The following is a 21,582-nucleotide window of genomic DNA, read 5'->3' as shown; positions in this document are numbered from 1 at the left end:
AAATTACTATGTTTTTCTCTTACATGCAAGGTTTTCGGGTAATTACTTATGTATGTTGACCATTCATAAAATATTTATTACTTGTATGACAGAACTGAGAACCATCACTATAAAGGTGTTACAGATGAGGTGCTTACAGCTGTTAAAATCAGATGCTAGGCATATGCCAAAATTTTTACACAATATATACAATATATATTCATATGTATAACTCAAATGTTACTAAGATACTCTCTGGGTGTGGGTGTGGGGTGTTAACAGCAAAATTATGCAAAAGCAACCAAAATTAGCAATAAATCTCTAACTTCAAATATGAGCTAATTTATATGTTACAATAAACTCATTTATATTGAAAACTAAGCTATCTGCTATGACTCAAATACTTTTAATATTTCATTTGTTCTTATTTATATCTCTACATTTGTTTCTATAAAGATGTAACAGTTATTAAAAACAAAGAAAACAGGTGTTAAAGTTAGTCAGAAAACAAAGACAAAAATGATAAATTAGTGTGAATGGTATCAAACAGGAATATTAAACATTTTCCTACCCAAAAAAGGGAGAAAGAATAATGAGTTAGCTTCTTCTCTTAAGTAAAAGGAAATAATATAAAATTTACTTCAGTGAGGAAATTATTTTTGCTAAAAGTATTCACAACCTATTACAAAAGAGGTTATATGACTAAGCTTAGTTTTAAAAAGGAAAATGACATACGGTGTCATTTTGGGTCTTGCTCCATCAACTCTGTAAAAAGAATATAGTTTAGTTAATATCAGCACCTATTCTGATTTGTGAAAATCTGGATTTGTGCAAATTTGGTTTCAATGACTTCAATAATTAATTTTAAAACCCATTATTTTTAATTAAAATATGTATTTCCATCATTTAGAATTTTTAATTTTTTTTACATTTTTTTATTTTTGAGATCATTTATAAATTTAAGTTATAAATCTTCAATAAATTAAAAAAGAATTAAAAGCAGTCAATGAAAATTAAAAATATTACATCTAGATAGAAAATTCATGTACTGTGAGATTTTTTTAATTGAATGTGGGTTATATTTAATAATTTCAGGTAATATGAAATCATTACTTTGCATCAAGGATCATATGTGTAACTGATTAATTTTTTTAAACATATCAGAAAAAAATTCTTACTCAGAAGCCACTGGTTGGGAATCCAAGCTGGAAAAGTAACTTGAAATTATTTATGGCAGCAGGACCTATCCACATATATTTGTAATGCATCACAGAAGCCAAGAACAATATTTACATGTTATATAGTAAAAGGTTACACAGAACTCTTATTCATAAGTTTCTTAAAAAGAACTCACTGCTAGCAAAGGGAAACCAAGCAAGCAAAAAAAAAATTAATTATATCCATGCAATAAGATAAATTTATTAAACATGAAAAATATGTACAGATCATTACCCATAATGAAGTGCTAATGATTATACTATAGAGTAGAAAGTAACCAGGTATTTCAAAAGAGGTGCTTGCAAGGTCCTGAAAACCAGGTAAATTCTCCTGGAAGAGGCCTTGAGAAAAGAATTTAAATGGGCAGTCCAGAAGAAAGGACACCACCCTTAGGGTTGGTCCACAGGAGAACTTTTTTTTTTGCCTTTCAAGTCATAGCTTCTGAGTATCTCCTAATTACTTAATAGTGGTCCCATTATCTAGTTAATTCCACTTAAATCACAGGTAACTTGTCATTTATGTTAAAGGTGCTAAATGGTCTGCTCTTTCTCTGACACCACTTATTTTGGAAGAAGTGTGGCTTCTGAAGACAGGAAGGAGTTCACATATAAACCAGCATATTCTATAGTACATGGAATAACAGCAAATATAGCTCATATTTCAAATGCTGGAACATAAAGTTTGACCACAAATATCAACAATGATTCCACTTAGGAGTCCCTTCAGCATGAACCTCAGTTATAATAATTTCAGGTTTTTTAACTTCAATACTTTTCAGGAAACTTAGGGATAGGAGTGTAGGCACCTGGCTTAAGAGTATGGTCCTGAAACTCATCACTTAAACACAAAGATTCCCTGCCAGTCCAACATAACACCGAGGGAAGAAACAAAACAATAACTGAACTGAATTTGCAGTTACAAAGTGCATAGCTGGGTGAAAATATGTAGAGAAATGTTAATTAAGAGTCCAAATACTGAACTAAAAATACAAGGCCTAACAATTACTCTAAGAGCTTGTGTTTGATAGGCCTGTTCAATTCATTGAAATATATTTTCACGTAAAACTCGGATACTAGACGTCCCCAATATAATCACTAGACAAAAGTGTCAAAACCACTTAAGGTACTCTTTTCTCCCTATCTTTGCTTTCAGCTAAATAAAAATCACCAACAACATGCAATTTGAACCAGGTTTTCTTCCTTTGCAGAGAAATAGTGGCCTCTAGTGGTTGCACCTGCATTCTGTTTGCCAGTAAACAATGCTCTGAGGTTGTGAAAAGCATGGCTATACTTGTCTATGTACAGCCCAATATGTATACACTTACATACATACAACCCAGTTTGGGTATATTTTTTACAAATAAATCGTAAAATAACTAACAGTTCTACTGTCTAAATTTTTTTAAAAAACTAATCTGTTCTATTAAACCTGCCTGCAACTTTTAATACAAATATTTGTATTTCTCCGTATCCAACAAGAGATATTCAGAGATAAATGAAAACAAAGGGAGCCAAAATTCCAGCATGACTCATCTTCCTTCTTGGAAAAGGAAATCCATTTATTCTGAAGAATGTGGGCATGGGAATGGGAAGAAAGATAGACAATGTATATTTTTCACTTAGATAATAAATCTCAACCTCAAAAATATTAAAGTAGATAACAAAGTCACTGATCTCTATGTTAAGTATTTAAATCACTGATGTTTAGAAATCAGAGATCTACTCTTTACAAAAAACTGACAATGTCAGTTGAGATGTTTGAAGTTTAACAAAATACTCAAACTGAAAGAAGACCTTTGTTTTTCAATAGTTTAACAATCAGAGGAAATCAACTATTTTGTTCACTTGGGTATAAAAGTGGATGGAAATAATTTTAAGTGATTTTACTTAAAAGAAAAGTATCAGGACCTAAAAATACAATTGCGCCTATTCTCTTTCTGCAGAAATGAGAAGCCGAGAGGTAGAGAAAGAGAAGAGTTCCAGTACCTCCGGAGGGACGGGTCAGCCTGGGCCTCGTCGCTGATGAGCTCAGATTCACTCTGGGCGATGCGCAGAGCCAGCTCCCGGTCACGGCGCTCCTGCTCCAGAACTGCTTGCTGCTGTGATTCTTCCTCCCGCTGGTGGGCCAGCTGCGCCTCCACTTCAGCCTATCCAGGTCAAAATCATTTTAACAAAGGCTCACCATTAGTTCACTCGATCACTCCCATTAGTACTTGAAACCGTGGCACAAGTTCTTTACAGAGGGATGTACATTGTTTAAGTGGAATCCCATCTCCTAAGTCTCAGTTCTCTTCTACATGACCAATGCCTTCTCTTTCCAGAGGAAGGCAGAGGAACCAGACTCCTAACAAATCATCACGATGATATGCCACCCAAATATCACATGACGATCCCAGATACCATATTAACAGCAACACCAGAGAGCAGACAGGAAGAATACCCTAATCCTGACCTGTTAATATTAGTATCTGAAATGTTTTAAGGGAGCACTGACTTGATTCTCCCTTAGGTGATAATAATAGCACTGACAAGACTAATTTTTTATTTAGCTTGGCACTGTTTTAAATGCCCTAACATGTTTGTTTATTTACTGCTCACAACAATCATTTATTTTCATCCTACAATGAGAAAAGGGGTCTACAGTCACTCAATGTGACTTGTGCAATGTCCCATTCTCTGCAGTGAAAGAACTTGGATTTGAGCTCAAATTCTCTCACCAAAACCACTTCAGAACTTCAGAAACTGTCTTTCACACCTGGGATAAATCAGTGATAAGTTATCTAGAAAAGAGTGATCTTTTTACTTCCTTGATTTTATGACTTTGTAGATTCTATCAATATTTTAACAGAAATTCTTTTTGACTGTCTATTAAGTACATACCTGAATACGCTTTTCATCATCTTCCCTTTTCTTCCTCTCTTCTTCTTCTTGTTTTCTCTTTGCTTCCATCTCCAGTTTCCTAACAAAAAATAGAAAACTCAAGTATGTAATAGTAAATAAGAACTCCCTCAGGAAATTAAATATTAATAAACAAGATTTAGTTCAGGAAGATATGAGTCTTGAACATCTTTACTTAGACTACAATGTCAAATATATAGGCCTACAACTGGAAGAATTAAGCACAGAAATGAGGAAATCAATGACTTATTATAGATATAATTAAGACACTTAAATTAATCAAGTAATAAAGAAACTAAAAAATGAAAGGAACTTGAGGGGTTTAGGCTAAGTGAAATAAGCCAGAGTAAGAAAGACATAATTTCACACATTTAAATATACAGAAATAAAGCAAATGAACAAACAAAAATACTAAAGGCTCTGACAGCAGAATGATGGTTACCACAGGGGAAGAGATACGTTGTTTGAGGTGTGCAGAAGTAATTCTGAACTCACACAGTATTGTAAATCAGGGTTACCTCAATTAAAAAGGAAGAGAGGGAGGGAGGGAAGAAGGATGGAAGAAGGTAGAAGGGAGACAGACAAAGGGAGAATGGAAACACAAATTAACCCCTGGCTGTGTACATTATCAACTTATTGGGGGGGGGGATAACAATACTGACCATAATTCTTCTGAAATAAAACAACTATAATTATATTCCATAACCTTTAACATCTCTAGACTAACATGGTGATAAAATTTAGCTCTAAGGTCCTGATTATATATGCCTCTTTCCACTCCTCCAACTGAACAACTCTTCTATTCCTTCTGTCTACGCTGTCATGGCAATCTCCCAACAGTTATCAGTTATAAAACTGCAGAAAGTAGAAACACCTTTTTTTCTAGCTGATACAATGAGCACAAGTCTTAACTTTAAAAAGAAGCAAAGAGCTCTTCAGGGGTAAGAATCTAACAAACATTCAGGTATTCAAAATTATTTCAGGCTATATTATAAAATGTGCTCATTTTCTAATTAAAATACTAGTTAGTATTTTAAACTAAGGATACATCTTAAAAACATGACTATTCACTCATCACTCATCACACCAGGAATTTACTATTATGTTAGCTTCTAATTCAAAGCAAAACAGAAATGCCTCACATCCGTCTTTCCTCCTCTTCCTTTCTTCGGCGTTTTTCATCTTCCTCACGTCTTTTTCTTTCCTTTTCCATTTCTTCCTGAATACGCCTCAGTCTTTCTGCTTCCTCTTCCTGCTGTTTCTTTTTCTGTAAGGCACTGAGGAGCTCCTCTGAGCTTTTAACTAGTGCATCGTATTCTTTCTGTATCTGTTCCCTTGTCATCATAGTGGACTTAAAGAAAACCAAATAATAAACATGCACTTTAAAAAGTTATCTCTTCAAAAAAAAATTCTCTCTTCATCTGCATAACAATTTGAGATACACAACACTACTGAATTGCTCATTTTAAATACTCGAGATGGCAATTTTAATATTTTGAGCTTTTTATCACAATTTAAAAAAACTATGTGCACAAAGAATAGAAAATTTGGTAAGCAACATGCTTATATCTACACTCTGCTCTTTGAATATTAAATAATATTTTAAAAAATAAAAACTTTATCATTGGATACAAACATTTGACTCTCTTTTCTAATGCTAAGTAATCAAAAAACTGAGAGTATACTGGAGACAATGAAACATTGCAGCTAAAAACTTATTTTTCAAGGAATGATACAGTAATTTTGTCAGTTTACTACTCTTTAATGATGACATTAAAATGTACCTAAGTAAAATTTAAAAAATACTCAATACATTCAAAATTGTTGGATGATTTCCCTCAGTAAATTTTTAAGCAATGTAGCTAGGTTGGATTTAACTAATAATACCACCTAAACAGAGATGGCTCTAGACAGATTTGTAAAATTAGCTAAGTTTATCCAAAGTATTTTCTCTCTTTTCCTGATCTTTTTTCTCCATTCTACTTCTGATCTTCTAAAACCAAGATATACAGTCTACATAACATATCTGAGAAAGTATGATAAAAAGTTTACATATCCCATATAATTAGTGACCTATGAAACCATACATAAAAAATGTTAAGATATTAATACATAACTGAGAAAAAGAAATGAAAATATAAATATAATAATTAGCAAATAAACATGTAGAAAAATTTTTTAGTCAAAGGCATTTGGGTTAGAATTACATACCTTAATTTTGGCCATTAGAGCATCAATTGAAATTTCAAGGTTCTTGACCTGTTTATTCACCTCTGGTTTTCCATCTTTCAGTGCACTTACTACTTCATTAAATTTATCCAGTCGTTTTTTCAATGTGCCCACCTTAACCAGACCATCAATGCTGTAAAGATATTATTTCATCACTTTATCATTTAATGCCATAAGTAGATTTTTCATTTTAATAAAATGTAATTTTTATTACATATTATTAAATGGAAATATTTCACTTCTGTTTTAATTTTATTCAGTATTCAGAACTCTTGTTATGGGTAAAAATAAATAAATAAATATGGGTGTGAATATCTGTCAACAGGATGCAAGCATTTTACATTTACATTAAGTCTTAAAATTACAGAAAAACTTAAATGATGTGATCTCTTCACAAAAGTGTTACAGATCAACAGAATACCTCCAAGTTTAAAACACCCAAATTAAATTAAAAATGAAAGTGTCAAATAATGAGGAATAAAGACTAAATTTATAGTGTGATGATATAACTGAAATAGATCACCTTAAGAATTATGTTGAGAACACTGAGATTTTTGAAAAACAATGTGAAGTTAACATTTATCAAAAAACTCAAATCACTAAAACAATCTGAATGAATGAAAGTGCAGCTTTCACCCACCTATTTAAATCTTTCATAGTTTTTACATTTTTGGAAACACATCCTTTTGTTGAATTAAGGGAATAATGAAGCAAAAGTTCACAAATAATGAAATGTTACTAATATAGCATTGTATGTGAGTCAGAGGCCCACATCTCTTCAGATGCAGTACCACCACACTCTCACACCAAGACACAACAACAGTGTGGACTGAGATTTTAAGTAGACAAAGCATAGCAGAGCAGTCTCTTTTCATAAGTGACCTCAGAAAGGGGAAGACTCTGAGTATCCAAACCACTCTTCATTATGACTTTATAGTCACTTTACCAGGTTGTATAGAGTTCCTTAAGTATTGTTCATCTTACCGAGGTTTGTGTCTCCTTTTGCAAAGCCACATTCTAATGGTTTTTTGCATTTTAATGCAGGCTTCAGCTCGGTACTTTATTTTGTTCTTCACTATGTATAAGAGGGAAAGATAATTACAGAAAACTATTCAGTTTAATCAGAATATTTTAAAAAATTATTCATTTCCACAACTTTCAAAATACATGAAATCTTGATGAATGCACTATACCAGACATCAAAATCAATCAAGGTTAACATTTTTTTAATTCCTTATACTTCTTAAAATAAAAGATAAGAGTATGCATATGGCTAGGCTTTCTAAAAACACAATTTCCTTATACTGTACGACTGCTTCCCAAACTGTCCTTGGCAATACTGGCCTATAAAATGTTAACAGGTGTGTCTTGAAAAAAGTATTCATCTATTAAATGTCCTTTGGAAATGCTATATGCTATACCTTCCCTCGAGGTTCACCATGAGCATTCCCCTGACAGCTGCATATAAAGATATGTATTTGACTTCAGTTACCCAGAATGATCTAGACAGTCCTAGATTGATCTGACTTGAAACATTTTTTTAAGCCTTTTTTTTAGTGTCCCTATTTAAACACCCTGCAAAAATCCCATCTGGTGTTGACTTCAGCACCATTGTGCAACACAATCAACTGGATGATACAGTACAGATAATTTTAATGTGCTTTCCATTATAATGTACAAAGCTGAAAGCATGCATTACATTGATAATAGGTTATATAAGTAATGGAAAGTGATGGGAAAAGAGCTCCTGCTATTTTTTTTTCTTTATTACAGTTTTCCTTTTATCCATATTTACAATTGTCTATCAAGAATTCAGTAATAAGTTTTGTTTGTATTGTTGCTTTTCATGATATTAAAGAATTTATGTTTCTATTAATAAGGAAAATTTTATAGAATCTTTTGCATGTGTCTAGCACTGTTTCAAGTACTCTGATATTATGGGGGAAGCAATTATAAACTTAATCAAGATACTGAAAACAGCTCCTTACAATTAAAAGCTTGCTACAGACATTCAGGTGAGTCAGAGATAAGCAGAATAAAGCTACAACTTTCTTTGGACAAAAACTGACAGAACCAGAAGAAAGCAACTCATTCCAGTTTATGCCAGGAAACAGGGTATCAAAGGGGACAGACAGGAGAAAAGTCTGAACCAGAAGCTGAAGTCCCATTTACAGGGCCTTGGAAGACAGAGACTGAATAACAATTAAAGGAGAACCTTAATAAAAAACAAAACAAAACAAAACTTTTAGTTTAGGGAGAGATCTCTGAGAAGATTACTCTGAGAAATTTATGCATGTCAGATGAGGGCTCCACTAATGCATTAGCAAGAAAGAGGAAAGAGTGTACACTCTGGAGGAGGAATCAACACTATTTGTTGACTGGCAAGATCTCTGGGATCAGGAGGATAATCACAATCTTGAAAGTTTCCACCACATGTGTGCTGGTAATGCCAGGTGAAAAAAGAAAGTTCCTGCCTAATTCTGAGAGACTGAGAGACTGGCGGGGGGGGGGGGGGGGTGAAATTAACTCTCCTATAACACATTCAGATGAAAAAAGTAAGTGCCATACATACACTCAAAATAGAAAGTCTACAAATGCTATCACATGCTACATATAAGGAGGAATCAGAAAAACAGCATGAACAAACACCACAGTCTCTGTTGTCCAGCTCACCAAGCCAATACATTTCTAAAACAGTAACAGTTCTGGGGGTGAAAGAAATACCTACATTTGATGACTGAGAGTGAGCACCACTGAACCTTCTTCCAGCGACTGCAGATAAGCCAGTGATTGACTCTTTTAACCAATTCTGCTAAATGGTCAGGATCTGACTTCATAATCTGATCAAATTCTGCAAACTAAGAAATAAAATAATATTAGAAATCAAAAGATAAAAATGTTTAAACATACAGAAACATGAATTAACTGTAACTCAAATCCAAATCTAACTTTCTGGAAATAGTCCCATAGTACGTTACATAAACATAATACACAGACACATCTCAGTGAAGTCTACACAAATCCAAACACACCTGATGACATTTTGCTGCCTTTATCTTCTTTCTTCTAGGTCTTTGGGTGGAGGAGGGAGGGATAAGTGGCGGTACCCATTTTTAAAAAATAATATAAAGTGTTTTTTTTTTTTTTGCATCATTTTGTACCTTTTTCCATCTCAGTTGTAATCCCCCATCACCAAATCACCCGTGTGCCATCACCACAGTCCAATGCACTTCCCTCTCTCCCCCACCCCGTTTTTGATCCTATTCCCCACTCCACCCCTGTAAAATGTCTCTAGTATATATTTGTTCATTATTGTTATTAGTTACCCATTTTTAATTAGTAGATTCATTAGAAAAAAATAGAAAAAGAAACCTTAATTTACATTACAAATGGCAAAAACATGTTACTGAGAACAATGGAAAAATGTTTATTATATCTCTTATGTGGATTAACCACATTTCCAGATATTGGTATATACCTGCTGACAAGTGAAGGTGAGCTATGTAAGATCACCAAAACTATTCTCTCTCCCAACCCCACTTCTACTTTGGTCAAAGGTAAGACATTGCTGAAAACAGGTAAGTAAAACAGTTATTTTTTCCATATATTTTAATATCAAATTATATAATTACTTCTATTTTGCCATATACTCTTATCTCACAACACATATTGATAACATCACATACATATTAATACAACTTACAATTAAAACTCAACTGAAGGTAACAAAGAGTTTAAGGATCTCTGAAAATCTGTCTGTACTTTCAATGTATTTTTGTACTAGTGGATCTTTCCAGAGGTAAACAAGATCAAGAGCTTTTTCTAACAGGTTATTCATCCTAAAATAATTACTATAGCCCTAAAATAAAGCTTATAATAAACTGTTGTATTTATAATAAATGTTTGATAACCACTAAGCTAATTATAACTATTATACATTAACTTTCAATTTGTTTCTTTTCTAGGAAATTAGATGGGTACTCAGCAGTAAAAATATTAACAACAAAGTACATATATGTTATGCAACATACACTGTATTTTATGCCCCAAAATGTGAAATCTAATTTATTTATTATGATTAATTTAACTGATAAGGCATTAAAGACATTTATTTCCTACTTTGCTAAGTCACACAAATATGTTTGGCTATTTATTACACAGGAACAACTGATTAATTTTGAGGATGTAATTATTCAGTCAATATTAAAGTACAAATGATGAAAATATTACTAACACACTACAAATGTACTGGATATTTCTGTATTGTATAATTTTGTCATGAAATATTTTATAACTCAATCTTGTAATCAAGAACCTATAAATATTAAAACTTTAGGCTAGCCAAAGAAAATTTAGTTACATACAAAAGTATTTCTACATTCATTCATTCTAGATTTGATAGTAGTCATTTCTTCAGTTCTCCAATTTTCTACACTTTAATTATCTACCATGGTAAAGTGAAATCTGTAATTACTAAAGACTAAATTAATGTTGTAGAAATGCTTTCAATTTGCTTAAAACAGAAGTATTTTCTGCTGAACCCTTATATAATGAAAATCCAACTACATAATGCTCTAACACCAGTATTTCCAAAGCTGAAATAAAAGCTTAACTTCATGTAGTAAAACTTCTCACAATGGGGAGACTATGTGTTTAAGCACATATACATGTTATAAGTATTCATATAATTTAACAATACAAATCACTAAAGCCTTAAAAAATATTTACTGATCCCAACTATTCATATTCTTGATCATGTTTAAGTTTAAAATAAAAATGTATTTACCTTGCCAGGTCTAAAAAATACTTTTGTTAACCCGAACTTGTAGTCAACTTCATTTAAGCCCAAAGCTTTAAAAAGGGCCTGAAAAAAATATTAAAAAGTTAAATACCAACTGGTAATTACTAAAAAGACAGTTTATAACACAGAGATTTAATTTAATTGATACTTGTACCTTACAAAACAGCCTTGGATCTAATCTTGCAAGTTTATCCGGCATATACTTTTTGTACATGTTGTAGAGTTCATGGAATGAAGCTCGAGATGGGAAACCACCCTGCATCAAGTCCAAAACAGACACCATACCTAGATTCAAAACAACAGAAATTATTGCCAATAGCTATAGTCCAAGATTAAATTGTGAATGATCGATTTTTACAAAGAAAAATCTGAAGTTAAATGACTGGAATTATCAGCAATGAAATTACTATAAAGGATATAATACACACACACACACACATATATTTCTAGACATTCCATGACATTTCTAATGAATGTTTTGCAAACCAGTTCATAAATTCTCTGCACTATAGGATAAACCAATATGTCATGGAATGTGATAAATTATCAATTATATTGCTACTTTCCTAGCACTTAAAGTGAATTTAAACATCTCTTGAAGCTTAAAAAATAAAAATTACAAAATTAAGTACTTTTACTTCTAGAATTTTCCAGGACTGGTACTTCCTCTAAAAGTGCGGGGTCTTTTATATAGTCCTGGCTGGTCATACTCAGAAAACTCTTCTTTGCTACCTCAGACAGGGAGCACAGCCCCAAGATTACAATGGTAAAACCTGCCTCCTCTCACCATCCCCCAATGTTCCTTGGTCTGATCAGAAAAAAAAAGTAATTTTAGTAAAAGATGTCCTATATCAATTAGTACTCAAATTGAAAAAAAGCTAATGGAAGATGGAAAGCAAAATATAATTCAAATCTTAAATTTATTTTAGAAAGTTTTATCAATATTTTTATTTCTACAAGTTACTGATATATTTTGCTTTTCTCATTACCTACCAGCATGACAGGTAAGTATTGAGAACCAATTCATAAAATCTTAGTATTATTATTACTTTAAAAAATCAAACTACTATGGCCTTCCCTGGTTATACAACAGGTTAAAGCAAAGAACGATGAAGCTATGGCAGCCAGTACAGTGTGAGTTCGATCCCTGGCTAGGGAGGTGAACCACATGGTGCAGCAGACCTCTCCTGTCTCACCTGCTGCTCCGTTCAGTAGTGTACTTCAGCAGATCTGCCTGTTCTGCTTCCCACTCTCTCTCTGGTGGATCCTTTCACCCCCACACCTCTGACCTTATTTATTTATTTATGCATACCCAGTTCTATACGCATAAATAAAAAAATCTTTAAAAAATTATAAAAATAGAACTATTATGAATTGGTGTCATTTATTAAACTGCCAATATATCTTAAAAGAATATAGCATACCGAAAGAAAAATCCTCGTTAAAGCAAGAGTAAGCCCATATTCTGCAAATCTAAACATATGTATAATTAAGTCTAAGCATACTTATTTGCCAGAACACTCAATGTACACTTAGGAAATAAATAATTTATTATTTTAGGCTAAACAAATCCTAAAGAAAAATCTAAATGGGAATAAAAGTCAATTGCAGAAGAAGGATGACCTGAAGAAAATACTATAAAACTGTATCTGTCCTATATTCAGGTATACAGCACACATTAATTATTAAACTTTTCCAGTATTTGTTAAAATTAGTCACACACAAATCTTCATATTGCTTGACTGAATTTCATTCCACAAATATTTACTGAATCTTAGATATGCAAGGCACTGTCATGCAGCAGGGATAAAATGCAAGCCAAAACAGAGTTTCTGCCTTTATAGATTTATAGATCTGTAGAAGGAAAAATTAAATTATTTTATAAATAGCTTAAAATTTTTAATAATTACTGTGAAATGAAGGTATTACTTACCCTAAAAATGATCAGAGACATTACAGCATTTCAAGCAGTAAAAAGACCTAAGACTTGTTATGAAATCATAATTCTGCATATAAGTGAAGAATAACTAGGAAACTACAGTAAAAGCTAGCTTGAATTAAGAAGTACTAAAACTCACTGTTGCCTTGAGAGTATATCTTAAATGTTTTCACTGTAAAAAGGAGGACTGATAATTATGTGGTATGTGAGGTGTCAGCTAATGTTATGGTAGTTATCATTTCGGCAATACATAAGTATATAAAATCAACACATGTACAATTCAAACTTATGCAATATTCTATCTGAATAAATCTGGAGATAAAAAAAGACACAACATTTAGGTCATATTAAAGGGTCTTGGGAGACATAGAGAATATATAGCTCTGCCATCTAATATGGCAGGCACCTAGCCACATAATTAAATTTTAATTTAAAAAATTAAAATGCAGTAAAATTTAGTCCCATATTTCAAGTTCTCTGTAGCCCTAAATATCTGTGTCTCTCCATATGGTAGCCAAGATACATTTTTTAGCTATTGAGCACTTGAACTGGCTAATAAAAACTTCATCATCATGGAAAATTATATTGCATAATGTTCATAAAGAGTGAAGAAATAGGCCTAATCTAATGTCTGACAAACTCTAATAAGTAATATCCAGGTAAAAGATGACCAACCTAAAAAGGAATCAGGTATGGCCACCTAATTCTAGAGAAAAGCACCATGATTAGCTGTTTTGGGATCCATGGAAAGGGTATTTAGAAACTGGTTAAAAGTCAAAGGCTGCTGTGCAGATGAGGGCTTCAACATGAACATTTGATTTAGGTTCAAAAAAAAAAACCCACTGGTAACCTTTTCAAGAGCTATTTTGGAGGGCTGATCACAGTGGAAGAGGAACTCGCCTGTATTAAGGAGTAAGTGGACAAGAAAAGAGAAAGCATGAATAGGTTGTTCTTAGAGAGGAAAAAGATAAAACGGGAACAAAAACAAGGAGCAATATAGGGAGGCAACTGGAAGCGAATGGATCAGAGGGAACTAAAATGAGGTTTAACAAGTTTAGATGGTAATGGGAGAGACACCTCTCAAAGGGTATGGTTCAACACACACAATCAATATTGAAGACTCATAAGAAGGTATGAAGGAGTGGATTCTATGGAACTATTGTCTATTCTAGGAAGAAAGGTTCTTCCTATTTTCTTCATCCTTCTTAACAGTAGGTAAATTTATGCAGTAGGTTGTGTTTAGTAGCAAATAGGTAAAGTTTTGGTTTTTCTAGTAAAGAGGTGATATATTGTTGGCAATAGCTCAAAGACTGAGGGTAATTATCATAGGTCTCCATAGAGAAATACATATGCAGATCGGGGAAACTTGGCAAGGGTGGGTCTGAAGCCCTAGAGATCATAAATTTATAATGGTGCCAACCTGTCTTGTCTACCCTGTCTGTACAGATGAGAAGAAAAGATCAGAATTACATCCATTAACAATTAAGGTTTTATAAGCGGGATCAAGAGTAGATCCAGATTTGGAGGTGTGGGAGCTATACTCCACATAAGCAGGGGAAGACTGTTAAATTAAATTATAAAAGTCAAATGCAAGACGGCTGAAGAAAATGTCGTGAGCCTGAGCTGGCTCAACAGGAAAGAGGGCACTGATGCCCTGGGGGAAAGGTGTAGTATGGGAAGACAGAGGATGGGTATAGAAAAAAGGAAAAATAGGGAGCCTGGTACCTATAACTTCTATGATTAAGTCAGAAAGTGGCAGGGCAAGGCTTAGGAAGTGCTGGTTTAACCAAATGCGTAACAGTCCCAAGGAGTAGAAGACACTGCTTCACTTCATTTTCTTTTTTCCCACAAGTGGTGGAGTGGGTAGCAAGATATCATAACCTAACTGTGGACCTATTATGTGGGGAATGAGACATGAACTGCAAGACTAAGAAAAACATAGGTGAACAGTCCACTTAAGGGAGACCTAAGTTTACAGTTAAAAAACATAGGAATTTTACCTCAGTGATAAAATGTTATATTCACAACAAACCATATATCAACTTGCCAGCCATGCCTTTCTTATAATTAAAAGAAATATAAGACAAAAATATTATTGTACTTAAAATTAGTCAAGAAAAGTGTTGTTTGGAAACACTAAACATATTCAGTTGTATATCAACTAAGTCTCCTTATATACCTTTATATAGATTACAAAAATATGGAAATACCTGAACATTGAAGTTGAGACAGAATTTGAGCACCTTCAAAGTGGTGGCTTGTCATCTTTAAATTAGGTTTGATGCAACGAATAAAGCTTGCTCCCTAGTGAAAGAAAGGTACTTTTTGATACAATACATATGGTATTATTTTTCTATTTCTTTGAATACCAGCAATTTTTAGAGCTTAAAAGCATTAATGTATGAGCATTTTTAGAAATGTCACTAAAGAAATTAAAACTTTCTTACCACAAATTTGTAATTTATGGCTTAGAGTAAATTTCTGCACTATAGATTACATACAGGATTATATCTAATCCTATTAGAAAAATACTTAGAGTGTCAAGAAGAAATTTTATGTATAGCTATCTTATGTGAGATATTTTAACATATTTTAATAACATTTCATAAGCTGCTATCCATGTGATTTAACCTAACAATTAAATGTATTTATAGGCTATGCTTCTATGATAACAAAATGCACTATGAGGAAAGAAGTAAATTATACCTCCTAAGACAGGTCATTCTCAGGGTGCCTGGAAAATAACAGCTGTAACATCAGGGGAAGGCATTTATTTGTAATTGGTTATCAGATTTTGAATGAGGCAGAAAGAACACTGACAGGCACACAAGGAAGTTAATATACTAAAATCCAAATATGTGCTCCCCTTCAAAGTAATCACTTTGCAACACTGGATAATTATTTCAACAATGGTACTCATTTCAAAAACTTTATACAACACATTTTAGAAATGGCTTATGCTTAGAAATCTCAAAAATAATCTCATCTTTTTTGAGTACCATTACATTTGGGAATAAATATAAAATACCCTCCTCATCAGTTTTGGTCTTTAAAGATGTTTGGCTCTTAAAAGAACTGCAAGAACTTAACAATTTCAAAACAGTTATGCAACAAAACACCAACAGAATAAATACTAGACTTATCAAGATGACTATTGAAAGAGTACTCAGTTAAGTTCTGTGAATTTCTTTTAAAAATGTCTTAATTTATCTGACCATATATCTAGTTTCTTTCAATGATGAATTCATTTAAAAAAAATAGAGCAGGGCCTCTCTGTTGGTGCAGTAGGTTAAAGCACTGCACTAAGAAGCTAAAGCCACTTCAGCACGAGTTTGATCCCCAGCCCCAGAGGTGACCCACATGGTGTGGCAGACCTCTCCTGACCCGCCTGCTGCTCCCCTCAGCAGTGTACTTCATCAGTTGTCCTGTTCTTCTCCCCACTGTGTCTCTGGTGAATCCTCTCACCACCCCTGCACCTCTGGCCTGTATCCCAGTTTATATGCATAAATAAATAAACCTTTAAAAAAATATAGAGCAAACTATTATGTTGTCTAGTTCAAAGATAGTCTCCTAGGAAACTTTGATTACGTAAAAATACTATGCTTATTTTTTCATACATTCATCTCCATAATAACTAATAATCTTTACTCTCCTAAAACTACAACATACCTTAGTAATATTCATAGAATTCTACATATCTATAAAATAATTTGACTCTACATATTTGACCTTTTATTAAAACAAACATAAGCAAAAAAAAAATTTAAAAACTGAAATTTTTAGTAAAAGAAATTTAAGTTGAATTTCTAGTTATTTATTCCAAATTTACTATCCTTAATTAAAGGATCCTTTAATGTGGTTAATTATTAATTACATTTTAAAAGGAATATTTAAAATTGTACTCACAGTACTTCGAAGTTTATCCAATAGCAAATTTAACTGTGTCTGTAGAAGAAAGGAAATCATCTTATTATTTCAAAAAGCAGAAGCATCCAATGTAGTAAGTTAATATTAACTCTTTATTAGAATAAATAACATGCAAAAATATTGGCAAACAACACATTAGTTTAACAACTTCTGATATGGAAACTCTTAATAGATAATGTCATGCAAAATATATAACTAATGTAATGCCACAGACAACAATTTATTTTACTAATTCAGAACTTGTATAATTAAAAGGCTGAAATTAGTGAAACTAAAAAGCATACATGCACACCTGTAGGTGAGGCGAATGAGGAAAAATGTACAGGTTATGAAGAAAGCAAATTAAAATTGTAGAGACGCACTCAATAAGAAATCAACAGAACAGCATTTGAATGGTGTAGTGTAGGGTTACACTCCATCAAGAATGAAGATATAGCTAAAATATACACTAATGGTATAGTATGAGGATTGCTTTTCATACCACTTATCATAAATGAATTATCCTGCCTAGCTACAGAAATCCTCTTTACTATCTTTGAACTTTCACACCTCAATTGTTTTTAAAAGGGAAGTTTTCTTTTAAAAAATGACAATAAGCACTATTTTTAATAATATTAAGTGATTACATCAATGTTTTTGCTTTCTTTTCTGCAAACTATATAAAATGTTTATATCAATTTTATACTAAGACTTTTATTATAATGCTTACAAGACAAATAAGATGCTAATTTTTAAATTAACATGTTGCATCAATCATAGCTATAATTAACAGTAGTAATAATGGACATACTTTATGGTTTCTACGAGTCAGGCACTGCTTAAAGCTTGCAGGGGCATGTTTAACGTGCACACAATTCTAATTAAGGATACTTTACTAGCTTCTTATTAATGTGAATCACTGAAAGAGGTAAATAACTTGCCAAAGATCATGAAATCAATAATGGCAAAGCAAAAATTCAATATAGCCCTGACAGTGAAGTTCATTCACTAACCCATGATACTAGTATACTTCAGACAACATGGGCCTATTATATAAAAATGGACTGAATTGCCCTCCCTAGTGGCTCAGCCAGTTAACGCATGACAGTAAGAAGCTAAAGCCACTTCAACATGAGTTCGATCTCCACCCCACATAGCGTGGCAGACCCCTGCTGACCCGCCTGCTGCTCCCCTCAGCAGTGTACTTCGTCAGTTGGCCTGTCCTGCTCCCCACTCTGTTGCTGGTGAATCCTCTCACCTCCCCTGCGTCTCTGGCCTGTACCCCAGTTCTGTATGCATAAATAAATAAGTCTTTAAACAAAATAGACTGAATTTCTCACAAGCTTAAAAAAAAAATACAATCATACCCCACTAAACTGGTTGACAGAATTCTGACAGCTTTAATCAATCGGCACTATCACACAACTGAAAGCAAGTATAAGAACCACCAATTCAGAAAGAAAAATTATCACAACGCCTATGCTTCTTAATCTGTAACTAATAAGTTCAGTATTTCACCCCCAAAATGAAAAAAAAAATTAAGCGTAGAAGCAGCAAAAATAAACTAATATAATCTGAGAAAAAGGGGAAGAATGTCAATTTCAAGGAACATACTTTATAAAATAAAGGCATCTCATGCAACTTATGCTTTATTTATATTTTAACAATACAAATATTCCTACATGACAGAATTAGATTTCCATCAAAAAAACTACTTCTAAAACACCAACAGTAAAAATGCTGTTTCAATAATCTAACAGTCACTTTTGAGTATAAAACTTTGGTTTTCAGTGATGCTGGAGAACTGAAATATTACTATTATAAATACCAGGGTAATTTTTCTTGCCTTACACAGATATAATTTCGCTTAGGCTGTTCTACTACAGTTAAAATACTAATATTTCATTTCAAAGAAACCCTTGGAAATAAATGAAATACTTTATTAACAATATCACTCATAGCTTTCAGCTGTTTACTATGCAAAATATATCTTAGTAGATATATGTAATTTTAAGACATTTCAAGGCTCAACATAATATTTTAATCCAAAGAATTTTAAGAATGCTTTTGCTTTTGTTTATATTGTTTAAAATATTACAATAATTTAGTAGGAAATAATTTTAGTAGGAAAACATGCAGTGAGTAATATCCATTTCATATAGACTAAAAGTACCACTTTAAATCAATCTTTGTATGTCTATTCAGAAATTTAAGAATATCCAAATTAAAGGAAAATATTGCTCAAGACTATCAGGAACTCATAATAAATGATTGTTAACTGATGATAAAGTTACAGACTTTTTAATCAATTACTGGAAATATACATTTTTTCCTGTATTTATGTTTAAGCTCTTTTAAAAATCTAGCTTTTATAAACATATCATTTTAGTTACTCAGTCCATTTCAATCCACAAAAATTTCAGGACACCTATACTCTTAGTATCAATGTATTCTGTTAACTAAGGGCTGCTAATTATTTATAAAGTAGATAAAATGAAAGACAAGAGTTTTTTGTAAAACAACAATACCTCATGGAAATATGAAAAGAAATTAATTCAGCTTCTTTGCTCTATTTATTAAACTTTTTACTCATTAAGCTTATGACACCAAAATTTTAAATTATCTCAAAATATCTAAATCTAAATGCTCAATAATTACAGTCAATTAGCAACAAGTGTTCCATTTCTGACACATCATGTGACAATTCCTTGTTAGACCTCAAAGAATAAATCCTAGCCCAAAATGAAATGTTTCTCAATGTTATGTAAGCAGTTGGAAGGGTTTGCTACACACTTATCTTTTACAAAAACTTTAAACAAGTTTTAGTGTAATAAGTACTTTCATAGAGCATTGTGAGCTAGAACAGGTTGAAAATGAATTACAAACTGAGTCATAACTTAAGCCAGCCTCTTTTTAACATGACAGCCATTCTATAAATAAGAGTCCACAAAGGTGATCATTTACCTGAAGCCCCTGGCTGTGCCTGCTTTTCCTCTCAACTCAACTAGTTCTCTCTAGCCATTCCGAGCTGGACTACTCGGCTAAAACAAAACTGCTGAATGAGGAAGGAAACAGAAAACACAAGTGGGAAAGAGAAGGTTTGAAGGTTCAATCAGACAGTAAGCAGAAGCAAGAACATTAGGAGAAGCAATCAGATATGTTAAGCACCAAGAAAGAACACATTTATAAAATCATAAGCATTTCTGTATGGAGGATTGCTATACCTACTTTGCTTTTTTTTTTTTTAATTTTTTTTTTTTTTACAAATACCAGCAAGTAGGGTCTGAGTTTGAACTTCATTCATGGGATGTATGATAGTGGTTTATATTACCTACTGTGGAATTTAGATAATATATTTTAAATTCAGTTAAAAATTCTTAAATAATGTAGGTAAAACAAATACCTTAAATTTGTTTCCCACACTGATGAAGCTAAGTTTTCCTGCTTTTTGTTTAGTATCTTTGTTATTATTTGTGGATGATTCGAATAATTCCCTTATAAACTTATCCCTGGATTCACATATTAAGGATTCAAGAGACATATGCAAGGCATCATTATTTTTCTCCACAAACTGGGTCTGAAAAATAAAGCAAATAAAAATAAACCAACAAATAAAATGAAATAAAGCAAACAAATGTTTTCATTCACCTGGTGACAATATCTGTTAAGGCAGCATTATCCAACAGAACTTTCTGGGATGATAGAATGTTCTCAATCTGCATTGTCCAATACAGTCACCACCAGTCACTGGACATTGAGTACACCAAATGTAGCAAGAATACGGAGGAACTCAACTTATTATACGTAAATGCAAACAGCCATCTGGGGCTAAAGTTTATCACATTAAAAATTCCAGCTTCAACATCCCAGTAAAAGTTACTCACTGTTTCATAGCACACTGCTCCTGCAAAATGCCTGATAATGAAGCCTTCGTCATCCCTGATGTTCCTATGAACTGCCAGCTTAGATTTTCTGGGAATCTGAAAAACAATACACTTATCAGTTATTAAGTTATAAAAATATGTTGCAAAATTTTATTTAGAAAACACATGGGATATAAAAACTTAAAATTATAAAAGTAATTTTCACAAATTATTTTTTAAAACATCTAGTGAGTCTTAAGAGAACCAGTGAGATGCAGCAAATATTTGGTTATAAAATCTCTTAGGAAAGGAAAAACAAGTAAATAAAAATCATTATTAGAAGTACTTACAAAACCTAAGTAGACATTTTATAAAGTTAACTACCTATGAATAAAGCAGTGGTTCTTGGCAGTGAATGCTGAATTTGAATCACCTGGAAAACTTCAATCTCCCAAACCTCATACCATTTACATCAGGTGATTTGTACATATAGCCCACTGTATCAAAATACATCCTGAGGCATTCATCTATGATAATTGAACCTATATGAAAGAAATTAAATCATTTTAGGGCTGTACTACCTAATTATAATATCCCATATGCATGTCATATTTAAGTTTCCGAATGCTTTCACATAAAAGACAACATGTGACCTACAAAATAACCTAAGTTTTAAAAAGATACTCTCATTTAAAAATGAAAAAGATAAAGACTTGGGAAGCTAGTAAGGCTTTCTCCAGGTAAGAGAGC

General features: G+C 32.6%; 1 protein-coding gene across 1 annotated transcript in view; it reads right to left on the bottom strand.

Annotated features, from left to right (window-relative positions):
* Window positions 1-21,582, bottom strand: part of MYO6 (myosin VI) — a 114,994-nt gene that overhangs the window by 12,134 nt on the left and 81,278 nt on the right. The window contains exons 17-29 of the mRNA XM_004673635.2: window positions 20,854-20,949; window positions 20,373-20,546; window positions 16,970-17,008; window positions 15,274-15,367; window positions 11,279-11,409; window positions 11,110-11,187; window positions 9,052-9,181; window positions 7,308-7,398; window positions 6,306-6,456; window positions 5,237-5,445; window positions 4,077-4,155; window positions 3,183-3,343; window positions 715-744 (exon numbers count right to left, since the gene is read on the bottom strand). Coding sequence (XP_004673692.1) covers window positions 715-744; window positions 3,183-3,343; window positions 4,077-4,155; window positions 5,237-5,445; window positions 6,306-6,456; window positions 7,308-7,398; window positions 9,052-9,181; window positions 11,110-11,187; window positions 11,279-11,409; window positions 15,274-15,367; window positions 16,970-17,008; window positions 20,373-20,546; window positions 20,854-20,949 — 1,463 coding nt within the window. The remainder of the gene's footprint in view (window positions 1-714; window positions 745-3,182; window positions 3,344-4,076; window positions 4,156-5,236; window positions 5,446-6,305; window positions 6,457-7,307; window positions 7,399-9,051; window positions 9,182-11,109; window positions 11,188-11,278; window positions 11,410-15,273; window positions 15,368-16,969; window positions 17,009-20,372; window positions 20,547-20,853; window positions 20,950-21,582) is intronic.

Source organism: Condylura cristata, unplaced genomic scaffold, assembly GCF_000260355.1.
Source record: "Condylura cristata isolate star-nosed mole 26May11 unplaced genomic scaffold, ConCri1.0 scaffold00001, whole genome shotgun sequence".
Lineage (NCBI taxonomy): Eukaryota > Metazoa > Chordata > Mammalia > Eulipotyphla > Talpidae > Condylura > Condylura cristata.
Note: the sequence above shows the minus strand (reverse complement) of the source record. Positions and strands in the feature narration are given on the sequence as shown.